The 27967-nt window shown below is 41.7% G+C and overlaps 2 protein-coding genes across 2 annotated transcripts in view; one reads left to right on the forward strand and one right to left on the reverse strand.

Annotated features, from left to right (window-relative positions):
• The window catches only part of CARKD (carbohydrate kinase domain containing), a 47874-nt gene extending 23007 nt beyond the window's left edge, over positions 1–24867 (forward strand). The window contains exons 6-10 of the mRNA XM_010285366.1: positions 12072–12122; positions 12204–12308; positions 12687–12807; positions 21593–21713; positions 24379–24867. Coding sequence (XP_010283668.1) covers positions 12072–12122; positions 12204–12308; positions 12687–12807; positions 21593–21713; positions 24379–24529 — 549 coding nt within the window. The 3' untranslated portion in view covers positions 24530–24867. The remainder of the gene's footprint in view (positions 1–12071; positions 12123–12203; positions 12309–12686; positions 12808–21592; positions 21714–24378) is intronic.
• Positions 24868–27732: 2865 nt separating this feature from the next.
• CARS2 (cysteinyl-tRNA synthetase 2, mitochondrial (putative)) overlaps positions 27733–27967 on the reverse strand; it is a gene marked incomplete at its 5' end in the record, with an annotated part of 11403 nt that continues 11168 nt past the window's right edge. The window contains one exon of the mRNA XM_010285367.1: positions 27733–27807. Coding sequence (XP_010283669.1) covers positions 27733–27807 — 75 coding nt within the window. The remainder of the gene's footprint in view (positions 27808–27967) is intronic.

Genomic DNA, 27967 nt, shown 5'->3' on the forward strand with positions numbered 1-27967 from the left:
CAATATTATGTCTCTATCGTATCTCCCCACCCCAGTGTTCTTCATTCAGCCGTTCCAGGGATGTTTGCACTTCTGGTCTTACTCTGATCTGATTTTTCTTGTAGCCTGAGGCTTGGAAGTAGGGAATTCCCACGCATACCATCAAGAGCTGTTCCTCGAGTTTGTGAGAGAACCAAGTTCCCCTCCTGCAGGATGATGAGTGCAGCTCCTGAGAGGCCTTTGGAAAGACAGTTACATTCCTTGCATAGCCATCTGGGAGAGGAGATGATGCTGTCTAATGCTCCAGGTTGTTCTGCATTCTGCTGCTGCTCAAAAGTTAGGCAGTTACAGGCTTAGCTATGTCCTTTATCAGTTTCCAGCCTCGTGTCATCTCCTTTTTCCTATTCCTTCTGGCACAAATGTGATGTTCCTGCCAAATTTTCTGCTTCTGAGTTTGGTGAATCTTTATTGGGTGCATTACTGGCTCTGTGATCAGATGGGTTGATACAAAATTGCTGGGGGAACATTAGTTACTGTCAGGATTGGGTAGAGAAAAGCATTTGTCCTTATGAAGAGCCCTATCCTTAACTGAAGTAAGACTTTGACATTGGAATCGTCTTTGCTTGTCTCTGAGCTCCTTTCCTCTCTCCCTGAAGTGGTAGCACAGAATCCTGCACTCTGCCGCTCCAGTCTTTCTGTGTTTTGTTTTGCAGCAGCAAAGTTAGATTGCTGTTTTCCGCAGAGCATGGTTTGCTTCCCTCCTGTAAGAGAGGTAATGCTTAATAGCAAGAATGGCTCTGTGTAATGCAGCGTACCTGGTAAAATCGACTGGGTTCTCAAACTGCATGCTTGTTCCTCTTGCACAATTCTCAGTCTGTGTTTTAGCTCCAAGAAAATGTCCTGAATACCAGCCTGGGTTCTTCTTTTGGCTAAGGCCCTGCCTAGCCTCCATTTCTGCCCATTGCTATTGCTTTTTCTCTCCCTCAACCCCCTCGCCCTGCAAATGCTGCCCTCAGTCAGTTGTTTGCCCTTAAAGATCTCTGCTATCTGTTGGGAAATAAATTTCAGAAATCACATTTTCCACCTCTAGTGACATCATCTTAAGGTTACTGGAAATATTTTGGCTGTAGTTAACATCTGGCAAAGAGTGGAAGAGGTTTGGGCCATTGCCATGGATCCCCTCCATGAAGTGTGCTCAGAGAGAGCCCATTTGAAGTTCTCTCTTTCAGATGGATTCAGTTCCCCCTTAACTGAAGTATCAATCTTTCTGTGTTTGTTTTTGGTTAGTTGGATTAATTTCTGCCCTTCAAGCCTCATGCCTTTCACAATTTAGGCAACACTTCACAGCCTTAATAAATTGTGAGAACAGGACCAGGTGCCTCAGTACACTATCTGCACAAGTTTTTGCAAGCTCCAAAGGGCTACAGAATACAGAGCCATCTTTTGTTTTTACAGCAGTCCATTAAAGATAAGTCTGCTGCTCTGGGCCCTAAGAAGCATTTTCCTGTTGATATCTGAGCATCCTCCTGGGTTCTATTTGTACTAAGTATAAGATACCTGAGAAGCATCCCAGGGTAATGCTGCAGTTGATAGATTAGTAGTATTGTCTGTGGTACCTTCAACCATGTATGAATATGAACAACACGGTGTGTTAACTCTTCGGAATCACTGCTCATGTTGGCTCAAGTTAGCAGAAGAATTCCTTACCAGAAACTTAATTCATCAATGTGTGTCATGTGCATTTGCCTCCTGCCCCACTTATGCCCTCTGGAAAGTCCTCTGGAGGTTCTTGCTGTGGGGATTCGGCAAGTCATGGGGAGCTGAAGTAACAGTGAGGACACGCCACTCTCTGTTCTCAGCCTTCAGTTAGGAGGAGGTGAGGTGGGTGGGATCTTGTGCCTGTGATACGGCAGAGGCAAAAACCAGAGGTACATGCACCAGCTGTGAGAATGTGTGTGTAGACTGTCTTTGAGTCCTCACCAACCTCCAAGATTGATCCATTTACCATAAGTAGTATCCAGTGAGAAACTACTCTATATTAGCCAAGCCTCATTGCTTTCAAACAGCCCAATGAGAGTCAGAATTTGTGGACATCTTCCCATAAGATGAGACAGTTGCTGGGATAAGGATGTAGTTCTTTTTCTGTGATGGTGGTATGGGTGCGGATAAAGCTTGGGAACACCAGCTCTCGGCAGAGACATCCTCTTGGTTATGCTAAAAACTATTGCTGCTTTTGCTAAGAACTATTAGTATTCTGTGGCTTCCTCACAAATGTCTTCATTTGAAAAACAGTGTTTGAAAATATGCTAACAGGACCTTAAATACAGGTTTATGCAGCTTGCAAGCAGAATTTATTTTCTAATATACGTAATGGATCTTGATGAAAGTCATTCACAGTGAAGTGAGGTGTTTATTTGCTTTCTGTGTGCAGGCTTATATTGTTGTTTAACTTGATTTTGATACTTAAAAGCATTTGTAAGCAAAATGCTGGAATTGGATACCTTTTAAATTCTTTCTGAGCATCATTCAGCTAGAAACCCTAAAAAGAAATCGGCAGTGATTCCAGAATTCATTTTAAGTTTATGTTTATTTGTTTTATTTTAAGCCAAAATGCCAACAGATGACCATGAATATCTTAAGCCAAATCTAACATTAACATAACCAACCATAAATTGGAAACTTGCAGAGTTTGCTTTGTGAGTGCAAATGTTCGATGGATGAGACAGCATGAGAAAACTTAGTGCCTTTATTTATTCTGATATGGATTTTTTTACTTTGGATTGGAGTAAACAGGATTATTGCTTAAACTGGATTTGGATGTATTTAGGGATGGAAGTGTATAAAAGTAGCTTCTCAAGTGGTGTCTGGTTGATCATGAATTTGGGGGGGGATAGCTACAAAGTAGTGCTCTGGTTTTTTTGCATAACTAGGACAGTACTTGAGAGGGTTTTGCTTTGTATTCTTGTTTTCCTTATGTTCCTGCATTACTTTCGATTATGTCACTGCTTTAAGAATTTAGCATATGATACTAAGAAACTGCTAGCTGGAGTTTTCGTCCAAGTTTGATAGCAAGTGGTCTACTTTGAATTCAAAGAGGGAATCTACAAGTGAATCATTTTCATCTCTTTTTTTTTTTTTTCATGTAGAATGGAACAGTCTTTGTTAGCTGCCATCTACAGCATCTTCAGCTTTGTTAGTTGTAACAAAAGCTTTTAACATTTCCCAAAGCACTTAATAAGCTTGATGATGTACTGGGTACTGTTTAGCATCCTTATCAACCTCTGCCTGGCTGAAATTAAGTATTTTCCTGTGCACCTGAAAATCTATTTTGGAAAACGGGGCCTAGCATGTGGTACTGCAATTAAAAAACAAAAGACCCAGTTAAATTGAATGGAGCATAAAACATGAGATAAAGAAGTGATTTGTTTCAAAGAAAGGATATTCATCTCTGTTATGCAACTCTTCATTCAAGTAGTACCAATGGTGGTCAGTAGTTAATAATTTCATATGTGAGGTTTGAGAGCTTAGTGGAGTGATTAATGAGCTAGTGATAGTTATGCATACAGGAATATATAAAGTAAAACTGAGGCAATTAAGCTAGTGAAAGGTGATTTATATAAATCTTGTCCATAAAGTGAGATTTTGATTGACATTGCTGAGTTTTGAAAGGAGGATGAGTTTTTTGGATCAGTTTATGTGAACTAATGGCAGCAAGTTTCAGAGTTAACTGCATTGTTTCCACCAGTGAGTAAACAAAAAACCAAAACCAGTTACTGAAAATATGGCTCCAATGTGAAGAATCTCAAACAGTGAAACTCCACTTTTCATGTTTTTCAAAACCTCCTGTATCAAATATATTCTATTTAGGGAAGCTTCCCCCTCCCCACGCCAGCCCTGACTGCAGCCTTGAGCACAGCCTGAGCTTGGGATATTTGCCTGCCTCTAGCTGTGAAAAATTACAAACTTATGCTTGCCAAGTCCATTTTCCAAGCATCTCCACCACAGAGCTGCATCCTGACCACTATGTAGCTGAGTCCCTGCTAACGCTGCATTTATCCAGGCATGAAGCAAGGAATGCAGAAATTCTTCCTAGGGTTTTCAGTGCCTATTTGTAGGAATTGGTTTGTAGCGTGTTGGGGTCGAACTTGTTTGTTCCTCCCGGGTACGTTGGGGAGGGGAGTGTGCAGAAATGCTTCCAGCTGCAGCATTTACAGGGAAATTTCTGTCTATTACTTCCTTTTTATCTCTCTGTTCCAGACAAAACTATGGATTCTGGTTTGTTGGATGAGAGCAGCATCCATGTGGAAAATAGAAGCAATTATAGGTGGCATTTCAACAGCAGTTTCTGATCCTAACTTTCGGTAGATGGTTCTTTGTAAAAGGGGCTGCCGCTCCTTTTTGATTATTTAAGGTTGTGTGAGACCTAACCAGTGCCAGGTTATGCACATTTGCATGTCTGCCAACCCAGAAGCTAGTCATTCTTGCTGCCTTGAGCCTTAGTCTGGCAACTCCAGCTTAGTCAGCCAGGAGCCTGGGTCAGTCCAGTGTTGTCAAATCAGTAGCATGGACTGGAGCAGTGGAGCTAAACTGCGCTGTCAGTCACCATGATGCAGCCAGCATTCCACAAGGTAGCATTTGAGCCTTTAGGGAATGGGCCTTTCAGCCTCTCCTGGGCTATGGGCAGGCCTTTGACTACCCTGCCGGAGGACTACAGTATAAGATAGCACTGACTTGCTCTGCAGGCTTCAGCTGACTGGAGTTTTAGACGTGTGAATGCAGGTATGGTGTTTCCCTGGCAAGGCACATACTGCCCAGATGCCAAGGAGGTCTGGCAGTTACCTGTTTGGACAAGTAAGGATATTACTGTCTTAGAAATCCAATTACTAACAAGTTGTATGAGTGCAAACTCTTGTTCAAAGGACCTCACCTGCTTTGCAGCTCTCCTAAGGTATTTTAACTTTACTTTGGAACATCTCGCAGAAGATTTAGTTAGATACTTGGCATTTGCAGGTTGCAGTAGAATGCGCTTTTGGTGGGCTGAAGGCAAGGTTGCTTCCTAAAATGTTTGGATGTCACCGTGGTCAATGCTGTCCATTATTATGGCATGAAGCTTGAACTTCTTTTTGAGCACATGGGTAAGGAAATTTGCCATGAGTAGGTCACAGCATGACTCTTGAGGGGACCTAGGAAATGCAGTGTTTGTTGCTGGTGTCAGTAAAGGAAATTTTGCCTGCAGTATCTTTCCTTTGCAAGGTAGAAAGATGACAATATGATGCATCCTTAGTGAAAATTAATTACTGTGGTGGGATAGATGTTGCTTTATGTATGTTGCTATTGTGATTTTCTGTTTATTTCATTAAAATTCAATCTTTTATTAAAACCACTGGCTCTAATTTCCTGATTCTTCCCTTTGCAAACATCGAATGCCAAAGTTATTGTGTAGCTAAACCAGTTCATCAGGAAAAACACAAGTAGTGATACAGCTAATAATATATTAAAAGTCATTGCAGGCATTCTGCTGCCAATCCACATGCAATTAAAAAAGCTGAAAAGTACATGTAAATTGGATGTGGGAAAAACTGTACATAATTGTCTTTCTGAGGAGCCATGGGGAACCAGCTTGTATGCTGTTGTATGCAGGCAGAGTAAAGTGGATATGTGTGTTATTGTTGGCTCGTGGACTTTGGTGGAGAAGTCCAGACTGACTATACAGTTTTGCAAGAGGCTGTGGGTGCTTGCTATGAGCGCACCACCTGCTATCTGCTCCTGGTGCCTCAGGGTAGCTGCTCTATGAAGACTTTCCTGGCTGATTAGATATCCTTTGATTGTACCTAGAAGCTCCATAGCAATTTATTCCTCCCTCACATGTTCCCCCATTCCTCTCCTAGCTGTTTTTTGCAGCCCGTGTCTCGACTGGCTCATCTTGGCCCATTCCCTTTCTCCACAATAATTGTGGAAGCATGCAAGAGTCCTGGATGTCCGTGTTAGTGCAGTGCAGGTGAATCTTGTGTTTCATAGCACAGCCGCAGGCTATCAAATGGATAAATCATACGCTTTTATGCAGTACTGAGCCTTCTTTCAGCAGTAGCCTGTCCATTAATTCCTTTAAGCCTCTTCCTTCTGCGGTCCTTTCCAGCCTGAATGATTCTGATTTCATGTGTGTGTTGTTCCGGTTTCAGTGTGTTGGGGGTTTGTTTTGTTTTTCAAAAAAAGATTGGAATTTGGGTTTTGGGAATCTATTTTAAAATCCTCATCTGAAAGTTGGGACAGAGAACACAGATTTCTACTGAAGTGAATGCATTGCATTTCAAGGAATAGCTTCCATGGTAATAAAAGAATTAATTAAAATGCATAAATTCTTTGCCCTTACTTTGTAAATTTTCCCAATTACAGTAAAGTGTTACCTTTACCCAGATAGAGCACTGGTTTCCACTGTGACACAACTGGGTTTTTTCAGCTCTTATTGAGTAGGTTGCTTGCATACAAGTCCTTGATACCCAATCACAGAACAAAGATTTTTCAGGCAATTGTGTATTTCAAGAGTAGAGTGGGAGTAGACTGAAGTTAATTTTACCCACTCTGGCTTTCTTCCCCTCAACCACCTCCAACAAAAACAATCACTGAAATATTATTTTGGGCATTCCTAAATGTCACGTATTTGGTGCCACTAACAAATGATAACTGTGTGGGAGGTTGTCCCATGCAGCACCTTCATGCGATGTGTGAATCCCAGGTCATTTCCTCTTTGGCTTAATTAGGGTAGAAACTTAAACTTTGGTTTGCAATTATTAGGAGAGGAAGCTCTTGTTACAGACTTGTTCTAGCATGAGTTCTGCAGTCTTGTAATACAGTTCATTATTGGTGATTTTAATCACAGCGGGCTGGAACCCGTTTCCCTTTTCTCATTCAAATGTTGTGGGCTGTGAATCACTGTTTTGGAAAGTCACCAAGTATTTAGCTAACTCATACAAATATCTCTAGCAAGAGACTGCCCAAACCCCCGGTATTAGGACTCTCTACATGAAAGGTAAGGAGACTGAAATTTGAGCCTGGCTATGAATATCGCAGAGGAAGGATCTGAATTTCAGTCTTTACTATCGTAGCTAGACAGTCTGGCTGTAGGTCATGAGGTTGGATGACAGCAGCATGTCACTCTATCTTCTTCCTCATTGTCCTCTCTGCTTGTGGCTAGCAACAAAGTTGTCCTGTGAGTCCAGTCCTTCATGTCTGGATGTCCTCAAGTGCTTAGGAATTGAGTGAAGGAAGTGTTCCTGCCTTGTTCTGCACCAAGCTGAACCACCACTGTTCTGGTATAATATATTCTCTGCAAAGAAAGGTAGTCCACTGAGATATCTTGGAGCTAGAATCTCCAAAATCTTAATATTCAAAATGCCATTTCAAAGGAAGGAGTGATGTCTTGGGTTTGTTATTGATACCTGTATGTGTTGCTGTTCACTTGTGTGATTGGTGTTTGCATTTCAGGACTTGTCTTAGTAATATTTCTTCGTATTTTTAATTGGCAGTTTTCTTTTCTAAATCCTTTCCCATATAAATAATCGTTACACAGGATAAAACTGAACTGATGGTTCCTGCTCATACATAGAGTCCTATCAGAAACAGTTAAATAGGTTTTGGTGTGAAAGTAGAGTTAATCTGAGCTGTATTAATTGTGCAATTAACAGTGAAGGTTCTTCTTTATGTTACAAGTATTAAACCAGGGAAGTCCATGCCAAATATGGAGGTACAGATTCAGCTGAAAATTTATTTTTGCTGCTGGGAACAAAACGCTCTGCATAGAGGATGTTGCCATTATTGCTGTAAACACCTCTTATGCAAGTTTTTGTGTTTTTTAATACAGTATCCACAGTAGTAGGGTGTTTAAAATTGGGCTTCACCTCACCTAATTCTTGGTGTCTAAAAATAAAGCAGTCAAGTGTCTCTGCTCCCGCTGTGATAGCTGAGGAAAGACAGGTATGTCTGCTGGTGACTCATCCCACCCTAAATGCAGTGTCTTAAGCTGCATGGGATGAATTGCTCTCCAGTGGTGAGCCGTTTGACCTTTAAATGGCAGCAGGTGAAATGGGTCCTGTCCACAATCAATTGGAAACAGAGGTTTTCCAATGAGTGTTGTGTCCTTCAAATGGGTCGTTGTCTTATGAGGGTTCTCTCATCTCTGTGCCTGCTTTATTACGGTTGCTGGACTACCCGCTTCCTCCCCAGAACTTCCCCTCTGAGGTTCCTTGTCTGTCCCCAAGCAGCTTCTGCCTGGGATTAAGGAAGAAAGGAAAATAATTAGGGTGTTTTTTTGTTGTTTTGGGTTTTTTTTTAATTAAAAATTAGGTTTCTAAATAACACAAAGGACTTTGTGTCCCCTGATTATTTGTTCTACAAGGAGAGAAAGAAAAAGCAAAGATCACTCAGTATGTTAGATTAGAAATTGATACCGCAGAGACTCAGTACACAATAAAAGTTGCTTGGCCAGTAGGTTTTACTTAGCAAGATGAAATCGCTCTTCAGAGGTCAGATGTCTCAGGATTGTGGAGGACGTGCTAGAGAGGTAGGAACTCAGAATGTTATTAGGAAGAAATGCCCTGTTTCTCTGGAGTATACCAGTGACCCAGCTTTCCAGAAGCTATTTACCTGTACTTCTATGCTTTGTATCTTCCACCTTTGTTTTTTTCTTCTTCTGTTCTTCTGGTGGACAATGGATCTTCAGGATTCTTGATTTAGCCTGTTGTTAGATACATCTATAGACAAAAAGAGAAATTCTAACCAGTAGTCAAGATGCCAGTTATGCGGAAACATGAAAAGGGGCCAAACAATTACAGCAGCAGCCAAACCTTAACTGTTTTGGGAACAGAACTTTGGCAAAATTAGTTCCCTGGATTACTCATAATGAATCTAAGAAAACAGTTTGGAAGGATAAGGACTTCTGAGTTCTGGTGTCTTCCTTCAGACTTCCTTATGGAATCTGTTGGGGAAGTCTTTTTTGGTTTTAGGAAATGAAGTGTCATGAGAGACTGTCTTACTAAAGTTGACGTACTGGAATAAACTGGTGATTCATATTAGTGGGAAGTGGAGCAGTAATAATTTTAAGTGTACTGAAGGAGTTTGGTGAAGCTGCTAATGTACAAAAATACTCTAATTGAAAACGAGGTTGCAGTAAATGGTATTAGTATCTTCAAAAATTGGGGAAGGATGATCTGAATGCTTTCTTACATAATACCTTGCTAACCTCTGGGGCTCATTGCCATATGATACCTAATCAGAAGAGCTTAGTGTGGTTCAAAAATAATGGGACTTTTTGATGTATGACATTCATTTATACAGTAAAAAAACATAAACCTGGTTGCTAGATCCACAGCCTTATTTTATGATAACGAGTGAGACAAATTAAACATACTTGTTAATGAACTTAACACAGCAGGGGCAAACCAGTATAGTTTTTGTGAAGGAAAACTGAGCTGTGCACATTTGTGCAGATTAGCATTAATGAATAAAGAAATAACCCTGTCTCATAAATTTCTTAAAATATTTGAAAGTAAGGTGGTCTGGTTTTCAGTATGCCACAACTAATTCTAGGTGTGTTTTTAAGATTCAATCCTTGCACGGCTGTTAAATATACTTATTCATAAATCTGAATAATTTATTAGTAGCTGAATGGTATCAGTTGTGTTAAATGTGCTATTGGTTCAAAACTATTTAAGTAGCGGAATGTAGGAGAAGACTTGTGGTTGTTTCCCTGGAATCCCAAGGAGGGTGAGCACCTGGCAGTCTGTGACATACAGCCCAAGCTGAGACCTGTGCAAGCATGTGTATGGAAAGGTTTTTATTCTGCAGTGGCTTCTAATGTAGCTGCAGGTGTATGGTGAGACAAGTCTTGAGGCTTGGAGCAGTGGATGGTGTTTCAGTCTCATGCTTACAACATGCAAACAGTGCCCGAACAAACAAAAGTAGTGTTGAGTTGAAGCACGCTGCTAAATTCTGGACATCCATTTAAAAAGAGAAGGGAAAGATTTCTACTGGTATTAGAAAAATCATAATCGGGTAGGAATGAAGTGTTGAGGGTATGTATAGGCCATCATTAATAATTTACGGAAAGCAAGGTAGGCAGTGTTTATTTTGACCACAGTAGAAGAACAGAGCTATGTTCAATACCCTGAAGATTAATTAAAAACTGCTTCTTTATTCCTTGTCTTGCTAACCTGTGGGGCTCAGTGCCCTATGATAGCTAATCTGAGGCGCTTAATAGCATTCAAAAGTAATTAGACTTCTGGATGGATACCATCCTCTGTTGTCTTATACAGGAGAAAGGTAAACTTTCCAGCTTCAAAGACAAGTTGGTAATGACCAACATTCAGAAAACTTGACTGGCAGCCATTGCTCATTAAACCAACCTGAGTATCAGTCGTTGCCACTGCTCGGTTAGGAGAGAGAGCGAGGGCAGATGGTCTGTTGGTAGATACCACTTGCTGAAAAACACTTTTGCAAATGGCCTGTTGTCGGGGCCGCCTTGGCTTTGCTTTCGCATTTGTGTTGGGTTTGCATGGCAAGGTTTGGTAGTGGGTGGGGGTGCAGACTGCAGGTGTGGCCTGTGTGAGAAGCTGCTGGAAGCTTCCCCTGTGCCCAACACAGCCAATGCCAGCCGGCTCCAAGGGGGACCTGCCGCTGGCCAAGGCCGAGCCCATCAGCGACGGTGGCAGTGCCTCTGGGGTGACAGAGTTAAGAAGGGGGGAAAAAGACTTGTGGAACTGCAGTGGAAGAGAGGAGTGAGAACGTGTGAGAACAGCAGCCCTGCAGCCCCCAGGTCAGAGCAGAAGGAGGGGCAGGAGGGGCTCCAGGCACCAGAGCAGAGAGTCCCCTGTGGCCCATGGGGAAGCCCATGGTGAAAGCTCCACGGGGGAGCAGATCTCCACCTGCAGCCCGGGGAAGGCCCCACACCGGAGCAGGGGGGTGCCCAAAGGAGGCCGTGACCCTGTGGGAAGCCCAGGCTGGAGCAGGTTTGCTGGCAGGACCTGTGACCCCATGGGGGACCCAGGCTGGAGCAGTCTGTTCCTGAAGGACGGCACCCCGTGGGGGGACCCACACTGGAGCAGTTCATGAAGAATTTCAGTCCATGTGAAGGACTCACGTTGGAGAAGTTGGTGGAGGACTGTCTCCCGTGGGAGGGAGCCCACGTGGGAGCAGGGGCAGAGTCTGAGGAGTCCTCCCCTGAGGAGGAAGGAGCAGCAGAGAGAGCATGTGATGAACTGACCACAACCCCCATTCCCCGTCCCCCTGCACCGCTCAGGGGGGAGGAGGTGGAGAAAATGAGGAGTGATGCTGAGCCCAGGAAGAAGGGAGGGGTGGGGGGAAGGTGTTTTAAGACTTAGTTTTTATTTCTCATTATCCTACTGTAATTTTGATTGGTGATAACTTCAATTAATTTTCCCCAAGTCAAGTCTGTTTTGCCGGTGACGGTAACTGCTGAGTGATCTGAGTCCTTACCTCGACCCACGAGCCTGCCCTTACATTCTCTCCGCCCTGCCCAGCTGAGGAGGGCAGTGACAGAGCGGCTTTGGGGGGCACCTGGCCTCCAGCCAGGGTCAACCCACCACAAAAGTGTAAAACCTCCAGGACCATGAGTGAAATGACATCTTACATACTGCTTGTCTTGGGATGTTTGTACGTAAACTCAAATACAGCAATGGGGCTAAAATTAGTGTTACAGTTATTGATAGATTTCTATCATGGCAATACTCATTTGTATTTTTTTTTTTTTTAATTGGAGGTATATGTTTACTATGTACAGCTTAGTTGGCATTGCGTGCCTCCTGCAGCAGGGAGAGTGCGTGAGATTGCTTGCTTGTTTGCATATCAACACCAAGGCGTCAGTTATGGAAGCCCTGTTGACACTGCTTGTACTTGAACCAGGGAGAGAACAATGTAACTGTAAAATTACCAGTTGATATGAAAATGTCTTATTAGATTGCAGGATATAACAGCTTTTTTTCTATTTTACTTTGTAAAAACAACTTACATGATCAGATTTATTGTATGAATTCATTTTGGATCTTACAAAAGCGTCTTAAAGTTATCTGCATTTTTTGCAGGGTATTATAGAAAAATCGAAAGTGAAAGGAATTCCCATCATCATTGATGCTGTAAGTATTTTCTTGGTTCAGTCAGTGGTTTGAGATTTAGGAATCTATTCAGTAAATATTTTTCTTAACTGGTTTTTGCAGGATGGACTGTGGCTCATTTCCCAGCAGCCTTCTCTTATTCAGGGCTACCAGCGAGCTATTCTTACTCCAAACTACATGGAGTTCAGTAGACTGTATGAAGCCATGGTGAGCTGTTTTCCTTTTTGATATTTAAGTACGTGCAAGTTTAGTCTTTTAGGCTTTAAAAATGAACAACTTATTACTGGGTTAAACATTATGTGCTGTTTCTTCTGTGTGAGAGAAGCATTCTCTGCCTCTGTTCCATGGGATAACTGCCACAACAATGCATACTCTTAAGCAGAGCACTTTTTTAAAGAACACTCACTTGTACATTTTCTGACACTGCAGTGGGTATAGCAAAAAATACCTGGAAATACTGATGATGATGCTTTTTTGTTTCCCTGGGCCCCCCATATTACTGCCACATATGCTGAAGTGGTATGTGTTAGAATATGTTGTTCTAGTAGTAAAATATGTACTGTGTGTGGAATTCTTGTGTTGTAGCTTAGAGACCCCGTAGACAGTAGTGATCATCATGGATGTGTATTAAGACTCAGCCAAGCCATGGGGAATTTGACAATTGTTCAAAAGGGAGAAAGAGATCTTATTTCAGATGGAGAGAAAGGTAAGTGAAGCCTTTTGCTTTTAGCAATGTCAGTTTGCTTGTTTGTTTGTTTGTTTGCTTTCAGTCATAGTTCAGTGGTTGGACTGTATAGTAATTAGTTGACTGTATTCCCCTGAAGATTGAAGGGGAGGGATGACTGTCTTTGCAGAATACCTGTAGATGATTGGTGTACATTGATACTTTAAAAGAGTGCAACTTATTTACTTGGTGAAAAAAGTTGCTGATTTTATTACTCATGTAAACAGCTGCAACTTATGTTTTACATTACAAAGGTATTGAGAAACTGTTTTTTTAATCTTTGTTAACTGTTATAAAATTCATCGCTGAGATAGTCTATATAAGTGCAGATGTCATGGCTAAATTAATGCAGGATAATATTGTTGTTTCATCATATATTGGTGTGTCAGAAAAATGAAGATGTCTTGAAGTTCATGAGCTGCTCAGTTCCTTAATACTGTACCATCGTGGAGCTGTAGATTAGCATGTACATATATGACTTGTACATTAGCCCTGAGAATTTAAAAAAAAACAAAGTACAAATTAACTAGATTGCCATTACAACTTTTTAAAACAGTCACTTAACTAATGTGGTTAAAGTGTACTTAATAAAATTAGCTGCCTGTCTGATGCTTTTTATACTGATCATTTACTGTGATCAGTATAGAATTAATTGATGAGTGCCTTCATCACATTTTGACTATGTGGTCTTATTTCACATACATAACAAGCAGCAGCTCTGCCTCTAATTACTTGAAATGCTAATCTCTGATAAATGTTTATGCTGCTTCAGAACTGTTTTGTATATACAGTCAATTTTTCATTATTGGGAGCCATGGGAGTCTTTTATAACAGAAAAACAGATGTAATATGACAACTGGTTTGTGCAGAGCCACCTTCCACATACCCCCACGAGTACAGATACTACAGCAGACTGTGAAGCAAGCTGGGATCTGGAAGCAATGTAGTTACGCCTGTGTGATGAAGGACTTCGGTCAGTTATATAGTACCCAAGTTGCCCTGCGTGAAGCCTGCTGTCATATTTGCACCCATAGCAGACTTGATTTGTAACCTTGCACAGTCAGGCCAGGCTTAAGGGACAATGAACTCTGCCAGAGGATAAAATATCCTGGCTCCAGTTTATGCCAGCTAGAGAGCTTTAGAGCACTGTAGTGTATCTTCTTTGTCTGTTTTTATGTCAACCATTGGTTTTTTAATGCAAGATTGTTTTTTTTTAATGAATGTCGGAAAAACTGGTTGAGCCCTTTAATTTGAGCATATTACCTAGTACATCTCTGTCCTCATTTTGCACCATTACTCTTGAGATAGGTGTGCCCCCACCACTGCTGGAGTGAAGGGACACTCAGTTTCCATTGTCTCTTGTCACAAGAATTCAAAAAAAAGACGGAAACAACTGAAACTTTCTGATTTCAGTTTTGAATGTTCAGGTGTGGCACAAGTTTGGTGAATGTCTTGTGTGCTTTTGGGACTTTTTGTTGGTGGTTTTTTTTTTTTCCTCCATTTTGTTCTTTGTCTCTGTTGTGTTCTGACACATTTTTCTCTTAGTTAAATGGCTTTTTGATTTGAAATAAAAACAGTTCTGTGCCTTTATAGCAGTTGTTTGATGTCCAGCTATAGGCTGCTTTCTTGTTCTTACTTAGGTTCTGTCACTGATGCTTTTTCTCTCCTGGATTACAGACATTACAGGCAGCATTGCTGAGCTGTAACAAAGCAGTTGTCAGGTTTAATACAGGTTATAATGTCTGCTACAAACACTGTTTTTAGGGTTTGTGTTGCTTGCAAGAAAGTTCCTTAGAATTTTGCAGATACCAAAGACTTTAGCTTCCTTTTAACAAGTATGTTCTTTCGGTCTGGGAGTTACTGTCGGTCAATTTTTTAAAAGCTTCTCAAATGCAAAATTACACTGAGAAAGGAGATCCTACTGTCTGCTGCAGCACTGAACATGTTGTCATGTCACTGACCTTGAATTCTCTCCCAGGTTTTTCGCTCTGAACTTCTGCATTTTTTCATCTGCCTGTTCTTTTGTTCTGGTGTCATTTTTTTTCAGCTGGGACAACATACATGATGATTCCAGTGTGAGGGAAATCCAGATCATTGGTTCAGGCCAATGTCCTCTGAGCACAATCAAATGTTGTGAAAAGTCTGTGTACTCCTCTTGCCTTTTATTTTTCTTGTCATCATCCATTTTTAGTGCTTAAGCTGTACCTGTTTTCAGGCATTTCCTGCTTGAGCTGATGTGCTTAGCACACTGATACTGTAATATCCATATATCACTTTTAAACTTTCTTCTCTGGGAATATACTGCATGCATGCTTTCTGAAAAAAAAAAAAAGTCTTGATGCTCTCAAGGAAAAACAGAGATAGCAACTTAATCTAGTTTTAGTGTTCTGTGCTTGGCTGTTGTGGAAGGGAGGCTTTCTGAGGATGCAGAATTTTTCAACAGGGAGTACTGCCTTGGTGAATACTTTATGGCTTAGAGTGATTGTGGTGGTTATTTTCACAATACTTTTATCCATGAGTCTGTAGGAAATTCAGTAGCCAATTTACTTCTGTTAGTTGAAGATGGAAAAGGGTTACCAGGTGATTTGATAGTGAGGTGGAAGTACAGGGGTTGGTGAAGCTCTGTAATCTAAGCAGACAGGCACAGTGAATTCTGATTGGAAGCTGAAGTTTAATAAATTCAGATTAAAAGTAAGGCAGATTTTATTAACAGACAAAGAAATAAGCTATGACATTAGCTATACCTAGAACTTTGATGGATTCCCAGACTGTGAGGTATCTGGACACCTTTGATGTTTGTTTTCACAGATCAGATTAGGTTATGCAGGTGGTTTCTTATGGCCTTAAAATCAGTACTAATTCATATCCATGGCCTCTCTGAAATCAGTAGCAGCCCTACAGTATAAAGGAGGTTTTTCTAAAATTTGTCTCCATTTCAGTTATGAGCTGCCAACTGCCCTGTAAACGTAATCACCAAGATTTTAAATTAAGTTTTATATACTCTTTTTCTCTTTCCTTTTGCAATTTCACATTATAGCTTGGTCTACAGTTGTTGATTCCCTGCTCTACAAAGATGAGCTTCACCATGCTCTTGGTAGGTGATATCAGTGCCATCACTGACCAGGGTAGGAATGAGTACTCAGCCTGTGGGTAAAAGGTAAGTCAGCTTTTATTCACTATGGCACAGCTCTCTAAGGTTTTCTTTTTACTATTCTTTGGAGAACTGGTCAATAATAAAGTGTGGTTATACCAGTCTTAGTTCCTAACATGTTTAAAATTTGGTTAGGTCCTTGAAGTAGAGGATTTGGATTTTTGTTTTTAAATGTTAAACTGAGTTTTTCTCTATTCTCCCCAGCACCTGTGTTTGTCCTGCCTTCCACAAGGCAGACTTTATGGGTAACCAGCCCGCTGCTGCCGCTGACTACTTCTAGCTGGAGCCAGTAGCCTGGCTAGAAACGTAGTTTCTCTCCAGCTGCCCAGCTGCAGCTATGGTCAAGAGAAGCAGAGCAGCATGTGAGAGGGATTACCGAGTCCTGAATGTGGGGTAAAAAGCCAGCTCTTGCCAGAAATCCCCAAGCAGTACTTCTAATTTCTGCCATTCATTCCCTGTACAGCCGGAAAGGAAGCTACTCCGTACTTGTTAGTCCCTAGCTCATTTAGCTAAAAGCTCTTATGGTGTCCAGCTGCCCAGCAAATTTTGCCAAGATTTTAACTGAGAGGCAGTACCTTCGTCTGTAGTCCTGCTTCTGCAGAGTGAGCAAAACAGGGAGGTCATGGTTCCTGTCCGCTGTGCTCACCATGGCACGCGCAGCCCAGGCTGCTGCCTTCCTGGCACCGCTCATCTGCCATCCCATCCGTCCCCTGGCTCCTGCACCTATCCAAGAAAAGTAATGTAAAATTCGGATTATTTTCTTTTAACTTAAATTGCCTGGTGTCCCACACTCAAGGACCTATCTAAGTTTTAAAAGTGTGGTTAGGGAATATAAAAGTATAAGCACCCTTTATATAAAAGCCAACTTACATTTTCCACATCAGTTGAGTGATTTCTCCAGCCCAAGTCATTAATACTGGTTTCCCTGTCTGAATGCACTCTGAGACATGTTTTGGAGAGTCCAAAATCTCCAGCTATGCACTTTTGTGAACTAACTTGCAAAAGGAAAAAGATACGTTTCTTAGTAGTGTGAATATTTGCCAGGTCAGAGATGTATATTGGTAAAAGATTTTACTCAAATCTGATAATGGTCTAAACCTGAATCTTGCATTTGATGGAGCAAAATGGTCCTTGACAGCTACATTATTTTGCATAGAAAATGGGAATCTTAAACCTTTTAATGAAATGAGAGTATTTGTTGTTTTGTGGGGTGACTGACGTTAGCTGATCTAATCCAGTTGGATCATATCAGAAGTCAGAATGGTCATACTTCTCATGCGCGGATCCTTGAGCGCATTAGGATAAGTGTAATACTCCTGCTTTGTAAGAGAAAAACAAGCGCAGAGAACTTGTTCAGGACGTTTGAGATTCAAGAACTAAATTTTAATCTCCAGGCTGTCTTTTGGTCTGCAGTCTCAGTAGGTGTGATGGTTCACATAAGCTCCTTAGCCTCCTTTATCATCGTCAGTTTAGCCTTTAGCTATCCCATATTTCACATTCTGTGTTCTAAACAAAAATATCAAAAATGAATCCCTGTTTTGCTTTGGTTTTTTGCTACTCTGAATGTTGAGAATCAAGAGCATACAGACATACATTACTTTTTTATACTATGTGGCCCTTTGGCTTTCTAACTGCAATGTGTCTAGGAGCTCGTGTTGTAAGTAGAGTTGCCTGTGTACAGCCATATCAAAAATTGTGCTTCCTGGTTAACTCGTAGTGCTTATCTCAGCAAAACTGCTAAAGTCTGTTCTTTTTCCTTCAAAGAGAGGGGAGCTATTTTCAGTTACATAACAGGCTGGTTTTTTAATTAAGCATACAATAGCTGTAAATGGGTCATTCTTCTGGGCTTTGATCTGCCGGCACAGGTTGGGCTGGGAGTTTCTTCAGGTTAAAACTTGCTGGCAGTGATACAGTTAAATGTGACGCTGTAGTCTGAATGCTTCCCCAAATGCTAATGTCTGTATTCTCTTGAAGGAGCGCTGAAAAGGGAGTGATGGTAACTTACTTTCTGGACAGAAATATGCTAAGCATAGAGCTACTAAACGGCTTGGCCATAGTTACCCAGGAAGTCTGGGGCAGAATTTTGAATTGTGTGGAACCTAAAAATCTTGAATTTCTACTTTCCAATATTCTGTCAGTATGACAGCCTTCATTTGTTTTGTTTCTGTTGCACTCATATTTCAGTGCAAACTGTTTTGATGGACTTAGGTAAGCAAGAAACCCGAGTGACTATACGTGAGGGATGTGTTGTATTTGCTGTGTACAGCTCTGGCAATATTTATGTGCTATTTAATCGCTGAGATTATGTTGAAACTCTTGAATAGGGCTGTGGTTGTTCTGACTCTAGCAGATGTCCTTGTCATACTTTATTCAGTGATTTCTTCAACAATAACATTTTTATTTCATCTAGCATTTTCTTACGATAGTATATGTGTGTACCATGGGTAAGTGCTAGGGAGTAGGTTTTTTTCCAGAAAGCTGCTTGGCATAAATAAGTTTTCATTAAAAGACTGTCTGTTAATTACACTGAGTTATTTTTTTCCTTCATCACCCTGTGAAATGATGACATCAGATTTGGTAGCCCAGACCTATTAAAAACCAAAACAAGACACCCTGCCCCAGCAGCCAATTTGACCAGCACTGGTTGTGTGTTTCTATCTCTTAAGGTCTGTCAGCTGAACTACAGATGAACCTCTCCATTTTTTTAATTGGGACTGGTGTCAGACTAATTGACCTTAAGTGGCCCTGGTTGCTGCCTTTCGACATTGACACATTGTGGTAGTGATTTCAGTCTTTGCAGTTTCCCTGTTGTCCAGCATCCAGTTGTTTTGGTCTCCTCAGCTATTCCAGGCTGGAAGAACCACTTTCTGATGTACATGTTCATCCCTCGTTGTGGTATAGCCTTGCTGAGCAATGGACCGAAAAATACTTCATCCTCATGTAAATACTTCGTTCTGCATCTCTCCAGGGAATAGAACTACCCCCCTTCTCGGCATCATCGCTGACTATTCAGTTATGTCCATCTAATCGAGGTCTTGTAACGTTGCCACTGGTTGTCACTGCTTAGTGCAGCATATAAGGATGTTGTCCCTCGTGGTCCTTAAAGAGCTGCTTGAGCTGGCCCGTGGATCACAGACATTTAGTGGGGTGTGTTGGATTGGGGGAGTGGGAAGACAGCAGTTTTGGGTTTTTTGTTCTAGGAGAAGGCTGGGAAAAGCATCAGGAAGACTTTTTGTCCTTTGCGGATTTGGCAGTATGCCAGTGTGTCTTGGTAGTGGAGGATTCTGTCTTTTATTTTAAAAGCTCTTAACAGTGACTATACTTCAGAGGAGCTTTTCATTCCTTTTCCCATTGCCTGTTGTAGTGTTCATCATCCTTTTATTTTGAGATGTTCTTTGAGGAGCTGAGCCTCTGCGCAAGAATTGCCCGAGCGTTACACCTTTCCCCCCTCGTTCAAGTGAATTTCCTGTAGCTCTGCTGCTTTGAAGCTATTGCGTGGATTTGTTTTCCAGCATCTCTGTGCAGAGTACAAAGGTCTGTTTTTGTTGTTGCCTATGAGGTAGTCTGCACATACTTGAGACTTAGTTTTTAAAAAACTACAAACAAAAGACCACTCTTTTTTTTTTTTTTTTTCCTTTGTAGCAGGGTATTATAATTGGCCTAGTTTTGAGGAGATCTTGCTTTCCTGTACAGCTCAAAACTGACTGGAGGGTTGCGGAGCTGGAGAATAGTGGCAGATGGTGACATACAGCTAATAAGCAGGGGCTTGTGCTCAGCTGTCAGTCAGAAGGCCCCAAAGCTTTTGAACAGAGGATTTCCATCCTGCCTCCTGCCAGGAGTTCAAGCCCTCAAAGTGAAAATCCTGTGAGATACCACCTTCAAAGTAGCAGAATTAGAGGTGATTTCTCGAAAGCACTGTGTTTAAAAAAAATAAAATAAAATAAACCACGCCACCTAAAAGGGCATACCTTTTTCAAATAGCAACTCAGAAGAGCATTACGCTTGTGAAATTTGACATTAACTACGGCTCACTGAGACACACATCCAGAATCTTAATTTGGGAGGGAGCGGGGAGGGGAGAAGAGTGATTGGGAAAATGAACTGCTGGCAATGCTGCAGCGATGTCTGCTGTGTTTGTGGTGAATAATGAATCTTTGCCCTCTCAGTGGTAGCAAAAATGCACAACTGCCTGGCCTCATGAGCCCAGCAATTACTGCTGGAAGAATCAGTAGGAAATGGAAGTGAAGTGCAGTTCATTGCTACACTGAGCAACAAAAAGCAGAAGTGAAGGATGCTAATGAACTGGAAAGGTTTACTTGTGTTAAGTAGTTTTTTACCGCTTGCTATTTAAGAAGGTTTACCTGCAAGTCCTTAAATTTTGTGCAGATTTTTCCCATTGCTTTGTGAGAGAAATAAACTGCTTTTCAAAATAGGGATGGTAAAACACCTGGGCTGCTCAGTTCATACACCTTGGAGAAACCCATCCCAGGTGACTTCAGAAAATTGAGGTGTGAGCTGTTGTCCAAGCAACGTCTTGCTTTATACTTCACTTGTGTACTTGGCATGCTCAGGAGCGCACAAACGATAGTGTGCATAGTCCTGAACCTGCGCAGCTCCGCACTAGCTGGCTGGAGGCCACTGCTTGGCCACCAGTGATTCTGCCAGCTCTTCCATTCTCTTAGGAGAGGAAAACAAGCTTTTCCTGGGGTTTTTTCTTTAGAGCCTAGCAAGAAGGAAAGCTAAGGATAGATACATACCCACAAGAGAGTTTGGAGAAGGGCAGCAGAACTGATGCTGTTTTCTTTTTGTGTGTCTTACGTATCCTCCAGACTTCCTGCTTGGTCTTGTTGAGAGTGGAGAACCAAAGGATTTAGTGAAGCCATTTGCATGTTCTTCATAGTTAAAGCTCCACAGAGAGATCAGTTTGACCAAGGTCATTTGTATATTTGAAATAGAAATGTAACATCTGATATTCTGACAGAGCCTACCCACAGTGCCACTGCTGACAGAAGCATACACGAATGCTCAGGACACTGTTGATTGGCAGAAAGAGAGATCACTCTTTGCGTGTGGTTTTTACAAAGCCTGAGGAAAGAGCTGTTTTCAGTAAAATATCTTTCTGATGGGGCACGGCAGAAGATTTGAGATTTCAGTTCTGTTTTGCATTTGCTCTTTGTAAAAACACCTCAGTTTATGTTTGTAAACTCTGAAGGTCAGAGACTCTAGAGAGCTGTCTTTGTGCAATGGCTTTGTGGAGGGACCTGGTCCAGGTTGGGGTGATTGCTCATCATGGCAGCATCAGTTCACATGAATCACTAAACTCATTAGTGGCTGAATCTTCTGTGCAGGCTGAGCGAAGTGGAGAAAGTGTATACATTGTGCAACATTATTTGTAAAGGATTGAAAAGTAATTAGAAAAGCATTTATTAAATGCTGATACAATAATTTTTTTTTTTTAAGAATAGTGCATTTCAGCATATGCTGCTGCCTGTGATTAATCTCTTACCTGTTAATCTCTGTGTGCCTCAGAGGTTAACCTTTACAGCTACAGTGATACCATTGCAAATAGAAGAAAAAAATGCACATGACTCTCTCTTTTGGTTTGTCTGTTCATAGTACTGGTATGCAGTCACGAAGGAAGCAGCCGGAGATGTGGTGGACAAGGGGACCTCCTTTCTGGTTCTCTTGGAGTCTTAGCGCACTGGGCATTTCTTGCTGGAGCAGAAAAAACAAATGGGTATGAATATTAATTAATAACTTCTTAATTCTTGTGAGTCTGTGTTCTCCTGTGGCAACTGTTGTAGACAGATATTTCCAAATGAAATTGGGAGTTGTTGGGACTAAGGTATTCATGCACTTTTAAAAAAAGTAAGGGTGTTCTGGAGCAGTCTATTTAATAGTTACAGTTTTAGTAAGACAAACTCTTCAGTAATCTAACATCTCCCAAGTTTGATGCAGAAGAAGAGTGCGAACCTGGATGTGGGGTATGTCACGTTGGACGGGGCTCTGAGCAACCTGATCAAGTTGAAGATGTCCCTGCTTACTGCAGGGGAGTTGGACTAGATGACCGTCAAAGGTCACTTCCAGCCTAAAGATTCTATGTTTCTAAGTGTTATCAAAACAATTTAATGTAGACAGAAAGTATGAAGAATAAATAAGCGGTAGTCACTGGCAGTAACATCCCTATAATTGAAAAACCATGTCATTTAGCTTTGTTTTTGTAGTTTGATGAATCCTCTTGCATTCTACCTTAGTAATTCAGTGGGGCAGGTAAGCTGAAAGTTGCAAATAAAATAAAATTTCAAAGAGGGTAACCATTTTAAGGCCAAATGGCAGTCCAGCTATATTTTGTTAAAGTGTGTCAATTCCTGTCCAACAAGTTGGTCCGTATAGCCATGTAGTCCTTCTGTGAAAGCAGCTGCTTTAAATAAAGTTGGAAGGAACCCTGACACAAGCAGCTTGGGAATAACAGTCCTTCTTCCCAATAAGTAATGAGCTATGGAAGCTTGAGTAGTGGAGGTCTTTTGTAGTCTTTCGGATGGCAGATGCACAGAGTTAGATGTCCGTGGGAGTTAACTAGTCTGTGCTTGCATTACTGTCAGAGCACTGCATTAGGTCCCCCAGGAGGAATGAGGGACCAGTTGAACTAGAGTTTAAAATTCTGAAATCTAACATTCAGAATGAATTTGCCAGAACAAAAAATGAAACTGAGATTGTTTGTGTATCTGAAGTTGCAGATGTCACTAAAGGAGGAATTTTGTAATGAAGTAAACTTCCTTAGAAGGCTGACTTCATTTTTGCATGGTGTACAACAGATCAGTGTTAGATTGTTGGAGAGAGTAGCAAACACAGCACATGTTCTCCAGGCTCTCCTGACTTGGGCTCCTGTGGCTTTTCCAAGCAGCTCACTCAAACTCCTTTATTTTGTAGATGAAGGAAAAGTGGAAGAGTATAATTGGCACCAGCAGTACTTTATGTCTCCTGTGGTGGTGATAAGGTGACCCTTCTCAAAACACCTGCTGTATCAATCCCGTGTGTTTCAGGAAAGGAGGAGCTTTTTGGGTTCAGTGACTCGGGGCATCAGCTTGTAGACTGTGCTGCAGGCAGTCCAGCCAGTCCTTCCGTGCTTGTGCCTGGCTCTGTCGTTTCAACATGGGTCAGTGCAGAGCAGGATTTTGAAACATTGCACCAGCTTTCAGGGGTGCTAATGTTATAGTAGGTAGGATTCTCCTCTTAAGTAGACAGGGTGCTAAAGTGGATGTCTTCGGAGTATGGTGTGTATCAAACTGGTTATGCAGTAACCTTGGAACTAGGTGCTTTAGCTGTCTTGAACCCAGAAGCCTGCGCACAGCTCTTACTTCAGAGCAGTATTTGGGCATCCAGGATTGACTCTCAGGATGGCTTAAATACTCACTCCTGCACCTTGGTAAGTGTATGAAGTTGTTTTTTTCAAGGAAAAGATACTCAGAGCTGCCCTGGTAACACCTGACTGTAAACTCGGGTTCTGCTTTGCCTGTGTTTTATATCGTGATCCTTGACAAAACTCTTACTTGGCGCAGGAGTCGGTAGGTCCTTAGTGACTTACAGGCAGCTATGTCCCAGCCATGGCTGAGCTTTGTCAGGTTTTTAACCAGCCAGCAGCTGGAGCCTGGGGCTGGCTGCGGTGTTGTTCTGCAGCTGTTTTCCTCTGCCCCGGTGCTGTAAGGCAGCAGAAGTGGCTCCCGTGGCCCAGCCTGCCAGAGGGTGCTCTGGATGTGGCAGGGCTCTGCTGCCTTCCCCTGGGGAGGTTCAGCACCCAAGGGCTGGGTACACTCTCTTAGGTGGTTCCTAAGCATGTAGGAGGCATTAGGAGAGTGTGCCTTAATTTCTGTTGTGGTCTACAGCTGTCACTGTACCGCTTTTAAGCTGATCTAATGAAGGCCCTTGGAGCAATGACTGGGGCCCTGTTAAAAAATAATCTCTTGTCCACAGCACCATGTCCTTCCATACAGAACTAAACTGAGTTACCTGGCAAGTGGAGAGGAAGGGGAGTTAAAAGGCTGCCAGGTGAGACTTCAGCCTTCCTCTGAAGGCAAGGATGAAGTTTCACATCAGTAAAACTAGACATGGAAGACTTTCTTACCCACTTAAGCATGGTTTTCTTTTGCATCCTTTGGCCCTGGTGGTGTTTCTCACTGAAGTCACATGCTGTGCTGTGGGAAGGGGGGTTTTTGTTAAAAAAAATTCAGCCAAAGGTGCTCTGCAATGCATGAGTCTGAGAAACACCGATGTTTGCTTAAGAGGCCTTCCTAGCAATGCTGACAGACATTTATGGGTACAAAGACTATGTCACCACCTTATGAATTACACAAGAGTATTCAGATTTTCTTTATAATGTTGGGTTGTTTCTTTTTGCCTTTTAGTCAAAATCCCTTTCTAGTGGCTGCATTTGGAGCTTGCTCTCTTACGAGGCAGTCAAACCACCAAGCCTTTCAAAAATTCGGACGTTCAATGACTGCCTCTGACATGGTTTCAGAAGTTGGAACAGCTTTTAACAAACTTTTTGAAACCTGAAGCCAAAGCAGCAGAGAAGACGGAAAGGAAGAACAATGACTGCAAGAGTAATTACATTTACTGTAGAATTTACATAAGTAATGCACCCTTTCAAGTGCTGTAGCAGCATTGGTATGCTAGGTAGATTTTTTTTTTTTTTTTAAGAATAGAAAAATATGATTAATGTAGATATTTTTTAAGAGTTTGGAATACAAAAATGTTTTGGCTGAAATAAGCTGTAGTTGCAGATCTGTTATAATATAATAAAACTAAACTGAAAGTATTCCTCTGTTCTTTTTGATAGTTATTGAGCAATAACTAAAGTGTGAACAGCAAAAAAAAAAAATGCACTTGATACTTAGATACAATTCTTCCACCAGCTCAACTGAATTTCTTGGATTGCACCAAGGTTGTCATGTTTTCATTCTTAGACCTTCTGTCTAGAATTAGCTATTGCACTTCATTTTTTGCCATGCTAGTATATTAAGAAGCAAAAATTAAGCCTCTTTGGAAAGGGAATGCATGAGAGTTGCTGTAGATTTTGAATGTAATTAGTTGCCTTTTTCCATTCCCGGTCCCAGAGGCAACCGTTCATTTTGACAAGACACCCCTTCCTGCGGCGTCTTGGGTTTTGGCTTTTCAGAGGTTCCCCCATCGCAGAATAAGGATATTCTGTAGGTATCTTAGCATTAAACAGCAATTATGCTTACTTGAAAAACAATTATTTTCTATTCCTTTAGCTGGCCTTGACTCACCTAGAACTCGATATGAACTTACTTTGTGAAATTACCATTTGGAGAGGTACTGGGCAGGGTGAGAAACTTTGTGATACCCAACTGAACTGGTCAGACTCAGTGATTTCTTACAGAAGAGTGAAGTGCTTTTGGAACTCAAACTGCCTGCTGAGCGAGAGCTCCGAGGAGATCAGCATAGGTCGCGAGCTGTTAGCCGGCAGGAATTGGAGCTGCAGGCAGCCAGCAGCACGTACCGGTACCCTCTTGGTGCCACGCAGGCAGCCGCATGCCGCAAGCCAAAGGCAGGAATAGAAAAATGGTGGTTGGTGTCTGAGCTCTGAGTGCAGCACCTGGGTTTTGGGGCTTTTTGCTTGATCCTGTGCAAGACAGATGGGACTTCTTCTGGTAGGGCCATACCTTTCTGGCTCGTTGGCAGGGCAGATGAGCATTGGCTATAAAGGGGAAGTTGTGTGCTATTTTGCACAGTATCATTTCTTAAACCTTTGGAAATTCAGCCCAAGGTTGTAGGGATTGAACCAATATGGAAGGAGGTATAAGTTCATGCAAAGGACATTCAGTAAGTGGGTACTGCCCTTGAACCTACAATCTAGCTCCAAGTGTATATACTCATTAAAGCACAGGAACAAGCATATAATGTATCTAGTTATTGCAATAGGTGTTCTATATTCACTGCAGCCACTTTTTTCCCAGTGATCTAGCTCTAGCTTGGAGTACGGTGTCATGCATACCAGTCAGATTGCATTCTCGTACTTTGCAATAGCTGCCCACAGAAAGCACCTGGAATCAGAAAGGCTGCTCTGAGGATTTCCTTTCAGCTCTTATAGTTCATATTTCTGGATGCACTGTGACTACTACCTCACCCCGATGCATTTTTGTTTTTTCTTTTTAAACCAGTTGCCTATTTTTAAAATAGGTTTTTAAATGTTTGCTCATTTTGGTCTATGAGGGTTCAGAGACTTTTTAGATTAGAGCAATGTCTACTCATAAGAGATGGGTTGTTGGTGTTTAATTTAAGCTGTTTTGTAAACTGTCTACATCTCGGGGGAAACTAAGCTCCTATTGTTTTCCCCCCTAAAACTATTTGAGAAGCCTGACTCCTTTTAAATAAAATAAGAAAGTTAAAACTGATTTGGATTTCCTTTAAAATGAGCAATTTTTTTTTTATTATTTAGAACATCAGCGAATTAGAATCTAAATGGCATTCGTAGGCGAAGTCGATCAATTAACAGAGCTCAGTACAGATTTCAACCTGCCATGTTGGTTTTAAATCTAAGCAGAAGTTGTACCTCTGTTATTCACTAATGTATACAAATTGTTACAATTTTTAAACATTCTGGAAATGTAGCAGTTTCTTTTGGTAGGAAATAAAAATAATAGCAAATTAATTGTGTGTACTTTGTTTGGTGTGTTCTGATCACCTGTCCCACAGAAGCAGAGTTGACTGTTTGCCCTCCATTCTAGTTTACTAGAGCAGTACAGGCACTAGCAACTGTGAAGTACCAACAGTATCAAATAAGGATCTGCCAAAATGCTAACGAAGCCCTCCCCCAGCTTCTCTAGGGGTACTGGCACCCAGAAAGGGAGCAGAAAAACAGCTACACCTTTTATTCTCGGCAATATAAAAGAAAGCTTTTATCCTTTTGAACAGATGATGTGTGTGAATTGTATATGAAGCCATGCTCTTATTGTTACTTTTTCATAAATTTAAAGCAAGCATGCCCTATAGCCTGCTATAACCTCAGCCACTAGAATACCTCATATGAGGCAGTCCTCTCTACATCTACCTCGAGCCACACCATCCAAGGGACTTGGTTTTTTTTTTTAAACAGAAACATGGCAAAAGAAAAAAGGTAACTGAACAGGTAATAACTAAACATACTGATTATATCTTTCCAAAGCTGATGGAGAGATCCTGAGTGTGCTGTACACCCCATGCCAGGGAAATCTTCACGTATTTGGTACAAAAGCAAACTGAAAAGATACCAAGCCCTGCAGAGAACTGGCTACTATCATGTTATGGTTAAGGGTTGCACAGGACCAAACCAGCAACCCCGCAATAAGGCTAAAAGTGTCACTTCTTTCTATGTCTGAAACGCCAAGTGTTTTCACCCTCTGAGAGAGGCCCAAGTTCTTGCCTCTGTCTTCGCTATGTTTTAATTCTCCGTGCCAGCTCAGCAATGCAGTGCGCAAGCGTTGATCAGACGGCACACAGGGCTGCAGCACTTCCCACAGTGGAAGATGCTGAGGCTTGGGCCAGACAACACACCCACTCTCTGCTGCAGCACCTGCGCTGCGTACGCACCTGTCGCTACTCCTGCATGTATTTACTTAGTAGTAGTGTCACCAGTTTTGCACAGTTGATTATATCTTTCTTAGCCATTCTGTTCCAAAGATTTTATTTGGAAAGTATTAGTATTTACAACTGTTCCCAAAGCGGCTGAAATAAAAAACAAGTCCAAGGATGAAGGATCAGCTTTTTTTCTCAGTCGACTGCTCCGCTTGCCCTCCTTCTACAATTTCCCAGGTTGAAACAGCAGCTCTGTCCTGTAAGAAGGAGGAAGGGGGTCAGTCCCAATGGTCTGCGGCACACAGGTATCCTACGCATGTAGGTGTTTTGGAGGCACAGGTTTTTAACCAAGCTTCATACAGCAAAGCTAGTAATGAAGGTAGGTAAAAGCAGAGGCAATACCCCCTCACAGGAATG

The sequence above is a fragment of the Phaethon lepturus genome, unplaced genomic scaffold, assembly GCF_000687285.1.
Source record: "Phaethon lepturus isolate BGI_N335 unplaced genomic scaffold, ASM68728v1 scaffold10504, whole genome shotgun sequence".
NCBI lineage: Eukaryota > Metazoa > Chordata > Aves > Phaethontiformes > Phaethontidae > Phaethon > Phaethon lepturus.